We start from the raw sequence: 13115 nt of genomic DNA on the forward strand, positions 1-13115 counted from the left end.
TATATATATATAGATGTATGCGTATTTATTTATATTTTGTATTTTCAACTTCATTTCGTTTTATTTTTAACAATAGTGATCATAAAATTTTTAGTAAACAGGGCTCTACATTGCGAGTGAAACAGTCGCATTTGCAAGTGATTTTTTCAAAGTGGCGACTAAAAATAATGAAACACTTATCTTTTGGTGATTGTATTTTTTTCACTGACAATTTTCCAAAGCTCACTACTGAATGAAAAATATCTGTTCAACTTTGTTCGTTTTATTGAAAAAAAAAAAAAAAAAAAGTAAAATTATCTAAAAAAAAAAAAAAAAAAAAAAAAAAAGTTTAATAGAACAATATACTTTTTTTTTTAAATTTTTTAACGAAGGCTGTTAAAAAAACACCTTAAGAAATTAGAATTATTATTAGAATACCTTCAAGTATCAACATAAAATTTGTTGTATATTTAGAATTACACTTATTAAAAAATACAAAAAAAACCCCAACTTTATGATGTACATAATCGTCACAGAACGAAGATGTCATATCCCAAAAGTCACGTGGGTTTGGCTAGTAACGTTTCTATTTGGCTAGTAAACGAAAATATTTAGTAGTCAAAGGTCAACTACAGATAAATTTGTCCATAGAGCCTTGGTAAAGTCATAAGGAACAAATTATGACCATTTGCTGACCAATATAGATAAGTAAATATATAAAGTTCAGCATTATCCATCTATTTATTTAAAATAAATAAAAATGCAACTTTCTATTCTGCCATAACTAATATAAAAAATAAAATGGATGTATCCATACGAATATACAAAATCCTTCATTTTTTTTTTTTTTTCTTTTGGTAACATGAAACAGAATTTGTATATCGTTTTTACACTTAAAATACTACACTATATTAGCAAATAAATAATATATTGACAAATATTTGCAAAACACAAGCAACTGAAGTTCATTGTTCGATAATGTTCTTACAGTTTTTTTTCACAAAACAATTTCAAATATTAACACACACACAAAAAATATGATTCTTTTATCAAAATTAAAGGAGAACCTATATATCAATACCGTAGTACCTTTAACGTATGTGTGTCATGGTTTCCCGATTATAAATTATATTTGATCGGGAGATCCTATTTATTTAAAAAGGAGGATAGGTGATAACATTAAATTAGTACATAGATACGTTAATTTAATGTTCGTAGTATGTTATCACCTACTATCCTCTTTTTAATCAATAGAATCTTCTGATCACCGGAGATGCAATGGAAAAGAAAAAAAAACATTTAATAAAAAACAAATGATGTTGCTTTTAGGGTGGTAGGTGAAACTAAAATATACTTTCTTGGTTTTCAGCCAAAGATCCAAGAGTAGTATCTGTTCTGTCTAAAGATGGTATAATAATACCGTGGCATTTCCATTTGTGCTGGGCGTCCATACAATAGAAATATATCATAGACTCTTATAAGTATATTGGAAGTAAACCATAGTAACCAGATCTATTCTGATACTATATTAACCAAATTACTTAGATAAATACTTTTTACAGTTTTAGCAAAAGGGCTACAATAATATCACGGTCTCCATTCACGCCGAATGTCCACAGAATGCCCAGCAGCAAAATATTACATAAGAAAGATGCTGCTGTGGAATTTCCATTGGTCCTGCTAGTTAACATAAATGCAAACTAGATAGTATCACATTATTGGTGATCAGCAGTGGACAATTGTGCCTGTGTGTATATATGAATGGATGTAATTTTTCTTATTTAAAAAAAAAAAAAAAAAAAAAAATGGCTTCTAGTTACAAAAAAATGTCTACATTTTATGACATCTGTTAGATTTTATTTCAAAATGGATTCTTTTTTTTCTGTAGAATTTTTCATTGAATTATCATTCCAAGAATATACTTGAATAAGTGTGTGCTATCATTATTCAATAGTTTTTCACCCTGACAAAAGTTCTTTACCCGCCCCCCTCCCCATATTATAACCTCTAATTATTAGGAGTTATTACATAGGTTATCCTCAAGTGACAGTGTTTCATGGAGTTTGAGTGACAATAAGTCTCTTCTGATTTCCTGTACTCTCCAACTCTTATAACCATTGCAAATAATTTTGTGTTATCAGTACAGTTGGATAGCATTGACGTTTTGCTGGCAGTTTTCTTATTGTAGTTATGTCTAAATTTGTTTTATGTGTGTACATAGTAATGGTCCACCAATATCTTGCAAACCATGTTTCTATGTTAGTAAATTTCTTCCAGTCAACACAACTTACAATGATCTCTTTTGACATTTAAAATGGTTAATTTTACTTGTCCACTTGAAGAAATGTACTATGATAAAAACAATTTTCAAATAGCGGACCCTGGCAGCAACCATCAGTTTTCTCTAGGATTTTGGTGGCAATAAGCTTCCCCAAGATCCTAGTACTCTGTGCTCTCCCTCCTTGGTCTTTTTATCCTCCTTGATCCTTCACAACTAATTTGTATAGTATGAATTGAGGTTGGTATCATCACATTGGTTTTTAGTGGGTAGTTTGAGAGTGATTGTAATTGCAGTTTTATTGGTTTTTCTTCCATGGTTTTGTTTTATTTCTGTTACAACTTCCATGTGGTGGGTTGGTTTTTGCATTAGAGGATTTTTCTAATTTCAACTGGTTTCATCATTGTTGTTTCTTGTATAGTCTTGGTCACCCTTTCGATTCTGATTTCTATCTTTTTTTTGGGGGGGGGGTCTGTTCCTAGTGCTCTCAGAATTTTTCAAGACTGAGTTATTATAATATTATTATAATATTCCACTCTAATGCAGAAGTGGGTGGGTAGTCATCTCTGATTTCAATTTTTAAATATCTTGAGATATATTGAAATTTTATGTATTACTTTGCAAATCATGATCATTATTGTAGTTATGTCTAAATTTGTTTTGTGTGTACATAGTAATGGTCCACCAATATCTTGCAAACCATGTTTCTATGTTAGTAAATTTCTTCCAGTCAACACAACTTACAATGATCCCTTTTGACATTTAAAAAGGTTAATTTTACTTGTCCACTTGAAGAAATGTACTATGATAAAAACAATTTTCAAATAGCAGACCCTTATCATTACTACAGTTCTATTTAAAATATTGAACATTCTATTTTCATTACAAAAAGCAATTAACATGGACCCTAGAAGAGAAAACAAAAATTTTTCCTTCTGATAGGGGCGACCAACAAAATTATGAATTTGAAAAAAAAAAGCCTTCTATGATTATGGTGGATACCACCAAAAGTCTCAGAGGGGGAAAAAAAATTAAAATGATTTTTCATTTAATAAAAAATTATAAACATTGCTCTGTTTTCTAAGAATTTCATATAAAAAAAAAAAAAAAAAAATTTTTTTTTAACGAATGTGTATATTTATACATTTTCTCTTTGTCTAGTTATCCAACTGACAACACCATGAAAGAGAGCTGGCTCTTCTCCCAAAAGAACATATCAGAAAGTTTACAGACTAATGGCCATGATACAGCAGGATTAGATGTTCCCTTCAGTTTACGGCCATTTGGAGTGGGTAAGTAAGAAAAGTCAAACAAAACTTGACCGTTTTGAAGTATATGATGATTTTCTATATATAAATACGTGTGTGTGTGTGTGTGTGTGCGCTGGAAAAATATCTCATGAATTGGTAAAATTAAGTCCCCAAACCATTATCATGGATGCTTATGAAGAAAAATAGAAATTTATGAGATGCTGATGCAGTCTAAAAAATACAAATAATGTGAATAACAGAAACATAATTGATATCTTGAACTTATTGGTCCCCAATTTATCAGAGAGGGGCCTATGTTTTCAGTGGCGTCTGTACGTCCGTTAGTCCGGACTATTGCCAGATAACCGTCCATTAGGTTTTTCCTGAAATTTTGCCACAAATTGTATTTCATTAAATACTACTAAACCTTATGTCTAGAATCCTTATTCCAATTTTGATCATAATTCCTTACATGATTTTAGTCTTAGATAATGTTTAAAATTTAATGTTTAAACTTGAAAAGAAGAAATTAAAACTTAGAATATTGCTGAATTGATGCCCAATGACTACAGATCAAATTTAATGCAAATTTAAAATATTTGAATTTCAGGATGGGGATCTGTGCTCATATTATGCTCATAAATACTCTTGGTATAAAGTAACTGAGATTTAGGGAATAGGTCTATTATCTGTTAAAATTTTGTAAAAAGTAAAGGTATCAGCATTTTCATGGTAGTTTCTCCTCTGCCATCTCGCCTCTTTTGCATAAAATCGAATTATAATTAATGTACTAAAATTATGCTCATATATTACCCATCCTTACACCTCGTAACTGGGTTCCAAAATTCATAATGATCAGTTAATTAGGTTAGTAGTAAGTTCTATGCATACAAATATATACCCATACACACACATACCTAACTTTATAGAGAGAGAGATATCTGCACTAGCTGTACCTATTTTATCTTGCCTGGGATGTAATGAAGTAATTTTAGTTTTTGATTTTTATTTGTTTACACATCTTTTAAGCACAATATGTCATCCGAAAATACTTATGGTACAAAATAAACTGGTAACATGGTCTTATGCATTTGCTAGCTTACTGCATCATTCTGACGCACATGTGTTCAAGCTTCCTTGATAATTTCATAATTTTAATAGAAGAGGTTAACTGAGTTTTTTCTTTTATTCATTTCAACTTGGAGCAAAAATTTACTGGTTTTTAGTGAAAATCGTGGAAAATGATCTTTTTAAAAATAATTTTTTTCTGAAAATAATTGAAAAACGGGGTTTTTCACCTATTCCAAATGCATCCTTAAAAAAATTTTTCATTGCTTGAATGAAAAAAATAAAAATAAACGAGGATAGATGAAATTCTATTTTATCAATTAGTTTTGGTAGCGTTAGATGTGTCTAGAACAGCATCTTATATTGTCATTAAATTTTATTCTTTGTAATCAGGAACTTTTTGTAATGAGCAGAATTTTGTAATTTTTATAATTCTAAGAACCGATTTCATAAAACAATACAAGGCTGCAAATCAGCTGAAGAAAACTCTCTGATTGGCTGATAAGTTTATACTCATATATGATAATGTTTCTGAGATGAGATATTGTTATTTACATATTTCAGACTTGTCCCTATCTTGTTTGTTATGCTGACAACTATGAACAGAATTCTTGAAAAAGGGCTGACTATGACAAAAGACACCTGATGAAGTCTGGAGAATAAAATGGCTGAAAATCATCTTAGAATAATTTGAGATGCTGATGCAGTCTGAAAAATATAAATAATGTGAATAACAGAAACATAATTGATATCTTTAACTTATTGGTCCCCAATTTATCAGAGAGGGGCCTATGTTTTCAGTGGCGTCTGTGCGTCTGTTAGTCCGGACTATTGCCAGATAACCGTCCATTAGTTTTTCCTGAAATTTTGCCACAAATTGTATTTCATTAAATAGATGTGCACAGTAAAAAAAATTATTTTATCCAAAAATTCCCGTTGCGCCCCCAGGGGCTCAAAAGAGGTAAAAAATTGCAAAAAATGACACATTCTGCCCCATAACTTTTGATCCATCCATTAGATTTTTCTGAAACTTGGCCAAAATGTGGAGCCCATTGTTCTTAATATAAATCCAGTATGGGTGACCCTGGCAAAATTCTGGTTCGCATCCCTCTGGGACTTTTAGGGCTAAAAAACAAGCCTTTTTTGGTGCTCTTTTTTCATATTACTCAAAAACTTGATATGTATGCCTATATAGTGGTTTTCCATGGTGCTGAATTCAAATATACATGTCTTAAGGTGTGAAACTGCATCATTTGTCCATTTTCACTAGGATTTGGTGTTCTCAGGAGCTGAAAAGGTGTCACAAATGCTCCCAAATTGCAAAACATGACACTTTTTACCCCATAACTTTTGCCTCATCCATTAGATTTTTCTGAAACTTGGCGAAAATATGAAGGCAACGTTGGCCCTTCACACTTCTCACATTCATCGTTTCTTCACTTTTTTTTGTGGCATCATCTCACATGCAGCACAAGAGGGAGACTACGCACGCGCGGTTTGTTTGCTTTGAATTTTTAGTCTCTCACTCCAGAGTCTCACACAAGGACATCTCAACTAATTTTTCCTGATGCCAATACAATTACCGATTCTGTACTATATTCCCGATTTTCATATAAGTACCAATTCCGATTATTTATAAATCTCTACATATATAACTATAGAGATGTTATTTTTCCTGATTATCATAAAAACACATGCTAAATGTGCAGATATTTTCTCAAACACAAAAATACACTTGTGGGTGATAATCTATAGATTTCAGTTTTACTGGTAGTTTAAAATCAATAAATATTTACTATTTTAACATTACTACCAACAGTAGAAGATTTTGTTTTAAACCAAAATCACATTAAAAAAAAAAAAAATGAAGAATCGTTTTTGACATCGGAATATAGGCACAAATTTTTTCGATACCAATTCTGATACTCCCAAAAGGTCTGATTTTTTTTTCGATTCTGATTAATCGTCTCAACACTGTGGTAGACCACTTAAGACATGGAAAGGATTAGTTGATGATCTGATCCTGGTGAGCGGCATAAGTGAAATGGTAATAAACATGAAAGAGTTGGAAGTCATTCACAAAACATCTAATTTGAAGCAAAGAGGATAAAAAATAAAAATAATAAAATAAATTTGCTGCAATATTATGCACATGTGAAATTAAGTCATTATTTTATGCTTTGTTTGTTGTCTATATTGCCATTAGATGTTATTCTTTGTAATTGGAGAACCCTTTCAAATTATCGGGGAACAATTTGTGAGTTTATAACCCTTGACACATTTTCAAAATTAATCTTTAACTGTTAATGTTTAAAAATTAAACATTTATTCCATGAATAACAAGAAATAATAGTTAAATGCGAAAAGGCCCTTTTTCAAATTAATATACAAATATCAGCAAGTTTTATTGAATACCCTACTGGCTTTTTAGGCCAAGAGCAGATTCAAACCATTTCCATTACTAGTGGTGATGGAGAGAAGTTCATAAAACCAAGTCAATTCACGATGTACCCTGATGTAGCTTGTCATTAACAGACTAAGGCTGTTGAGGTCTGGCATGGCCAGACCTAACACCCCACTTGTGTTCATGGTAATTGGTTAGAACATAAATCTGTCCAGAAGACTGGCATATTTTGATTGTTTGCGGTCCTCTGCTGACATTTCCATTGCAAAAAGTGTTGACATAAGTTGCATCCCATATAAGTGATTTGCTGTTTGCAAAGGGAAACAATTAGACTATTGGACCATTTGCTATCTCCTCTGTTAAAGCTAATTGATTTGAGGATTGATGGGAAGCCATATTTGAAATGAACATGAAGTGTCTAGCTTGTATAATGGATATCAGTACAGACTATGGAAGAGGTTAAACAAAGTTCAAATATAATCTGGTCTTTAACTTCTCTCATATTATATGCACATGGGACCTATACTTGGAATAACTTTACAAAAAAGTTCAGATATCAGAAAAAAGCTTGATATTAACATATCGATCAAAAGATGATTGTTTTTGTTTAAGATGGCAGCTACCAAAAAGATGGGTGGACTCGTTATGGATGAATACTTATATGCTACTCCTGGCAGCTGAAAGCTTGGCTCAAGGTTGTAATAAGTGGCATAATTTTGTTCTCAAACATGTGGCGAAGCTCACTGAAGTACACACATGATAATCATTAATCTCAGCAATAGATAGAATAGCAACTTGTGAATCATTTGCAATTTTATTGAAACGTTACACACGTTTGCACTCGGAACCCACACATTGTATGCAGTCTACATCATTTTATTCAACAAAACTTCCTATTTAGACTGTCTTCATAGGACAAGTGATAACTCGACTCCTTTTTTTCCCCCCTTTTTCCCCCTTTTTTTTCTATGTTTCCCCTTTTTTATTTCTATTTTTCCCCTTTTTTATTTCTATTTTTCCCCTTTTTTATTTCTATTTTTCCCCTTTTTTATTTCTATTTTTCCCCTTTTTTATTTCTATTTTTCCCCTTTTTTATTTCTATTTTTCCCCTTTTTTCTATTTCTATTTTTCCCTTTTTTATTTCTATTTTTCCCTTTTTTATTTCTATTTTTCCCCTTTTTTCTATTTTTCTATTTTTCCCCCTTTTTTCTATTTTTCCCCCTTTTTTCTATTTTTCCCCCTTTTTTCAATTTTTCCCCCTTTTTTCTATTTTTTCCCTTTTTTTTCTATTTTTTCCCTTTTTTTTCTATTTTTTCCCTTTTTTTTCTATTTTTTCCCTTTTTTTTCTATTTTTTCCCTTTTTTTTCTATTTTTTCCCTTTTTTTTCTATTTTTTCCCTTTTTTTTCTATTTTTTCCCTTTTTTTCTTTTCCCTTTTTTTTCTGTTTCTTTTTTTTTCTATTTTTTCCCTTTTTCTATTTTTTCCCTTTTTCTATTTTTTCCCTTTTTCTATTTTTTCCCTTTTTCTATTTTTTCCCTTTTTCTATTTTTTCCCTTTTTCTATTTTTTCCCTTTTTCTATTTTTTCCCTTTTTTCCCTTTTCCCTTTTTTCCCTTTTCCCTTTTTTCCCTTTTCCCTTTTTTCCCTTTTCCCTTTTTTCCCTTTTCCCTTTTTTCCCTTTTCCCTTTTTTCCCTTTTCCCTTTTTTCCCTTTTCCCTTTTTTCCCTTTTCCCTTTTTTCCCTTTTCCCTTTTTTCCCTTTTCCCTTTTTTCCCTTTTCCCTTTTTTCCCTTTTCCCTTTTTTCCCTTTTCCCTTTTTTCCCTTTTCCCTTTTCTTCCCTTTTCCCTTTTCTTCCCTTTTCCCTTTTCTTCCCTTTTCCCTTTTCTTCCCTTTTCCCTTTTCTTCCCTTTTCCCTTTTCTTCCCTTTTCCCTTTTCTTCCCTTTTCCCTTTTCTTCCCTTTTCCCTTTTCTTCCCTTTTCCCTTTTCTTCCCTTTTCCCTTTTCTTCCCTTTTCCCTTTTCTTCCCTTTTCCCTTTTCTTCCCTTTTCCCTTTTCTTCCCTTTTCCCTTTTCTTCCCTTTTCCCTTTTCTTCCCTTTTCCCTTTATTGTCCCTTTTCCCTTTATTGTCCCTTTTTCCTTTTTTTTTTTAATGTAACAATAACATTCATTTACTCAGTGTTCCATAACGCGCGATTTCTCATTACAACTGTGACATCACCCCCGTCTCTAATGTGCTTGTCTTTAGCGTCTGTCTCTTCTTTTTATAGTCTTTTTCTTTTTCCTTACCATGACGTTATTTTGCACATGGATCGGTATTTGCGTATAGTCACCATACGCACTCTATTAGTTATATACTTTGGCATTAAGTTGTAGATATACTGTAAACAGACCAGACCATGTATCTACATTTTTGAGACTTTAAGGAGCAGATGTCAGAGGTTATATAACTAAGAATTTTTGTCATCCATCCGAAAAGGATTTCTTTTTAACCAAGAAACAATGGTAACCTTATATATATTTGTACACCTCCCATTTATTTTAAAGTGATGGTTTGCAACCTGTATTTTTAAGCTGATATTCAGCATTTTATGCTTGAAAATAGCTGCTTTGTTCAACAAAGGCAATTCAGCTATTCATATTATCTGCAATCATATATTCCAGTAACTGATATTCCTATTTCGTTGATTGGTTGCATCAATATTTTGTTATAAAAAGGCTCACTCTGTCGATCTTTAATGCTTCATGCTGAGATAGTATCTTTATTGCTAAGTGTACACATTGGATGGATACATCTTTCTTTAGTTGCATCCACAAATTTCTGTAAGTGTTTCTTTCTGTCGATTGCTCTGACACACACAAGTTTCATGTAACATTTTCTTTGGTTTGCCAAGTTTAAATATTAAGAAAAAGAAATCTGTATGATGTACATACCCGTGATGAAAAAGTATATTCCAAAAATCATGTAAATTGATAAAGTTTTATTTTTTATAAAGAAAATCATTTTTAAGCGATTAATGGGAATTTACAAGTTTGAATTATGTCTTTGTTTTTTGTGATAGTTTTCAAAATGGTCACGTGAGACTGTCGCTGCTCGGTTACTCATAAAATTTGATTTTTTTATTTTATTTAAAAATAAAACTACTTCACCAATTTGCATAATTTTCTGGAATACAATATTTTTTTATCCATCACAGGTGAATTTTTCACAAGAACCCAAAAATATCAAGCTCAATAAAAGCGAATTTCCACCTTCAGAGCATGTATTACCATTAGTTATCTTCCCAAAAGCCAAAAGATGGAATCAATTCGCACTCATAAATTTTGATTATTTATTTATTTTTAAAAAATTTTTTAAATTATATTATGTCTTACACATCTTTCACTATTCAATGAAACATAACTCTTCAAAAACTGATAGAAAAAAGTTTAATATAAGAAATGAAAAAAAAAAGAATTTGGAGAAGAAAATGGAGATATGTAAAGTCTGATAAAAAAAATTCTTTAGTCAAAGAATGAGAGCTCAATATAGAAACGTTGTTTTAATTTGAATAAAATAAAATACGCATCAAGTGCACTTGAAACCAAATCACAACGTAAGATTAGGAAAATAAACAAATATTTTACTTGTTTGAAATTTATAACATAAATATATTTCGGAGGTAGACTCCATCTTAGGTGTGTCTTTTTTTTTTTCTTCCTTGCCATGTTGTTACTTTGGAGAAAGAAGTCTGTATAGAGCTGCGCGTTGTATCTGGCGGTTGTATTTTGAATTGTTTGAACTGTGCGCAGGTAACATGAGAATAACGTCAAAGAATGAGAGTTCAATATAGAAACGTTTTAATTTGAATAAAATAAAATATGTATCAAGTGCACTTGAAACCAAATCACAACGTAAGATTAGGAAAATAAACAAATATTTCATTCGTTTGAAATTTATCTCCGAAATATATTTGTGATAAATTTCAAACAAGTAAAATATTTGTTTATTTTTCTAATCTTATGTTGTGATTTGGTTTCAAGCACACTTGATGCGTATTTTATTCAGATTCTTTAGTATTTTTTATTATATATATATCTTTGAAACTCCGTGGATGAAGAACTTTCACCTTTTATTTGTTTTTCTGACCAATAAATGTTTTTATCTCTCATTAAATCATGTATTAAACCCATGATGTGATGAGCATAAATGTAAATGTTTCAACTTAAATGTTGGATGTTGATTTCATCTGTGATATCTATTTTCTACTGGTCACTTAATTTTTTAAAACCAAAATGATTTCTGTTTCTGCCTGAAAGAATGTGCTTCTGACTTACTATAGTTAATAGTTATTGTGTTTTGCTTCATGTGCTTACCTTTTGTTTATTAAAACCAATTGTGTTATCTATTGGTGATTTTTAATTTTTCCTTTTGATGAATAAAGTTTGATAACTCATCTGGTTTATTTCAGGGGAGAGCACTGATATGACCCACAGTACAAGTGACATCCATTCTGTTAACTTGGAAATTGAAAGTGCAAACGGATCACCAACAGTTCCTAAGGTACAACTCGTCTTTCCCATTTAGTATTCATTTTAGAAGAAAAGTACTTAAAAAAGAGTGGTTTTAATATTTTCTTTTCTTGTTATGCCACTTGCGATCATCATTTGTGCCCGTAATTGATTGTGAAAATAACTGGATATGTATTTTAAAAGAATATTCAGAGATATTGAATAACATTCTAATTTAAAGAAGATGAGTAAGGTTTCATGAATAAGTGTCAGATGTCAGTTAAGGCAAAAATGAATTCCGTTTTACTGTCTAAAATGCTGCTGCTGTTGAATAAAATTATTTGTCATTCAATCAAAACCTTTGCTGCCATGGTGACTGAAAGTATATAAATTAATCCATTATTTACCTAAATTATTTACATCATCCACTTACTATCTGTTTACTGGAATTGCTTAACGTACAGAAGCAATTGCTCAACACAAAAAGATAATAAATTCTACAAAGTTAATCCTATGAGTTTTATTTTTACAGCAATTATAATTATCGTTGGAGTGTGTGCATGTGACACATTGCATGAAAGGGACTTAATTGGATTACAAACTTTGCCAAACACAAATAGTTAATTTCTTAAATGCAACAATAAATACATTTATAGATCTATAAATGTGAGTGTGTGGGAGTGAAGACAACTCTCAACCTATGCACTTAATGAATTTTTGATCTACAGACTTGAAATTTGGTATATAGGGTATTCAAGTATGTTGAATTTTTTTGATAGGTTTTTATCCAGAAAAAACTCTGCTAAGGGGTAAAAATTGAAAGATTGGCCCCCCCCCCCGTACCCATCTTTCAATTTTGACCAGATTTTTATCTGTTTGTAAATTGTTTCACGACTGTATGTGCACAAATCATATTCACATGAGAGCTTACTTATGTTAAGAATAAGTATATTTGAAAACACTTTGTAAAGATTGTCACAAGCTGACCTAATGGTTATTGTACTTGACTGTCTTTAGGTTTTAGTTTTAATCTGTTTGAGAATTTTTTTTTTTTTTTTTACTTACAAAAATAAACTGTTTAAAAAAAAAAAATACTTGCATGCACATCTCAGTTTCTTACTGTTTTATTTTATTTTTATTTTTTTTTTTAAAGGAATTTAATGTTGCATTATATACTAGGCAACGCTGGGTACATCTGCCAGTAAATAATAAAAGTAAATGAAATTAACATTATTTTTACAAATAATTAAAAAAAAAATAAACAAAATAAATTTTTCAAATTTAAAAAAAAAAAATTGGCTTTAACTTTTCAAGACTTTGTCTCCTCAATTTTAGGGGAAACCAGGGAGCAATTTCTGCTTGTCCTTCTCTTAATTCTAAAGCCATCTCTGATTATTGTTTTTACATTGAATGATTTGATTTGCCATAAAACGGACAATAAAAATAGTCATTCTCTTTTGAAGGTTATTCAATAAAAAAATTAAAAGCATGCCCCCCCCCTTTATTAAGCCATGGTCATAAAACCATCAACAATAGACAGAGACCACTAAGCTAATTAGGGAATGCATAAAACTTCGGAATATCATGGTAGTTAGACAATATAGAACTCCGAAAAATATGAATGTGATACATGTTCATTTACACAATTC

General features: G+C 30.7%; 1 protein-coding gene across 8 annotated transcripts in view; it reads left to right on the plus strand.

Annotated features, from left to right (window-relative positions):
* Window positions 1-13115, plus strand: part of LOC145279936 (protein EFR3 homolog A-like) — a 271461-nt gene that overhangs the window by 243691 nt on the left and 14655 nt on the right. For all 8 annotated transcript variants that reach the window (XM_080131520.1, XM_080131519.1, XM_080131515.1 and 5 more), the window contains 2 exons: window positions 3419-3549; window positions 11427-11518. In XM_080131520.1, the coding sequence (XP_079987646.1) occupies window positions 3419-3549; window positions 11427-11518 (223 nt within the window). The remainder of the gene's footprint in view (window positions 1-3418; window positions 3550-11426; window positions 11519-13115) is intronic.

This window comes from Euprymna scolopes, chromosome 7 (assembly GCF_053919585.1).
Source record: "Euprymna scolopes isolate OS-2025 chromosome 7, ASM5391958v1, whole genome shotgun sequence".
NCBI lineage: Eukaryota > Metazoa > Mollusca > Cephalopoda > Sepiida > Sepiolidae > Euprymna > Euprymna scolopes.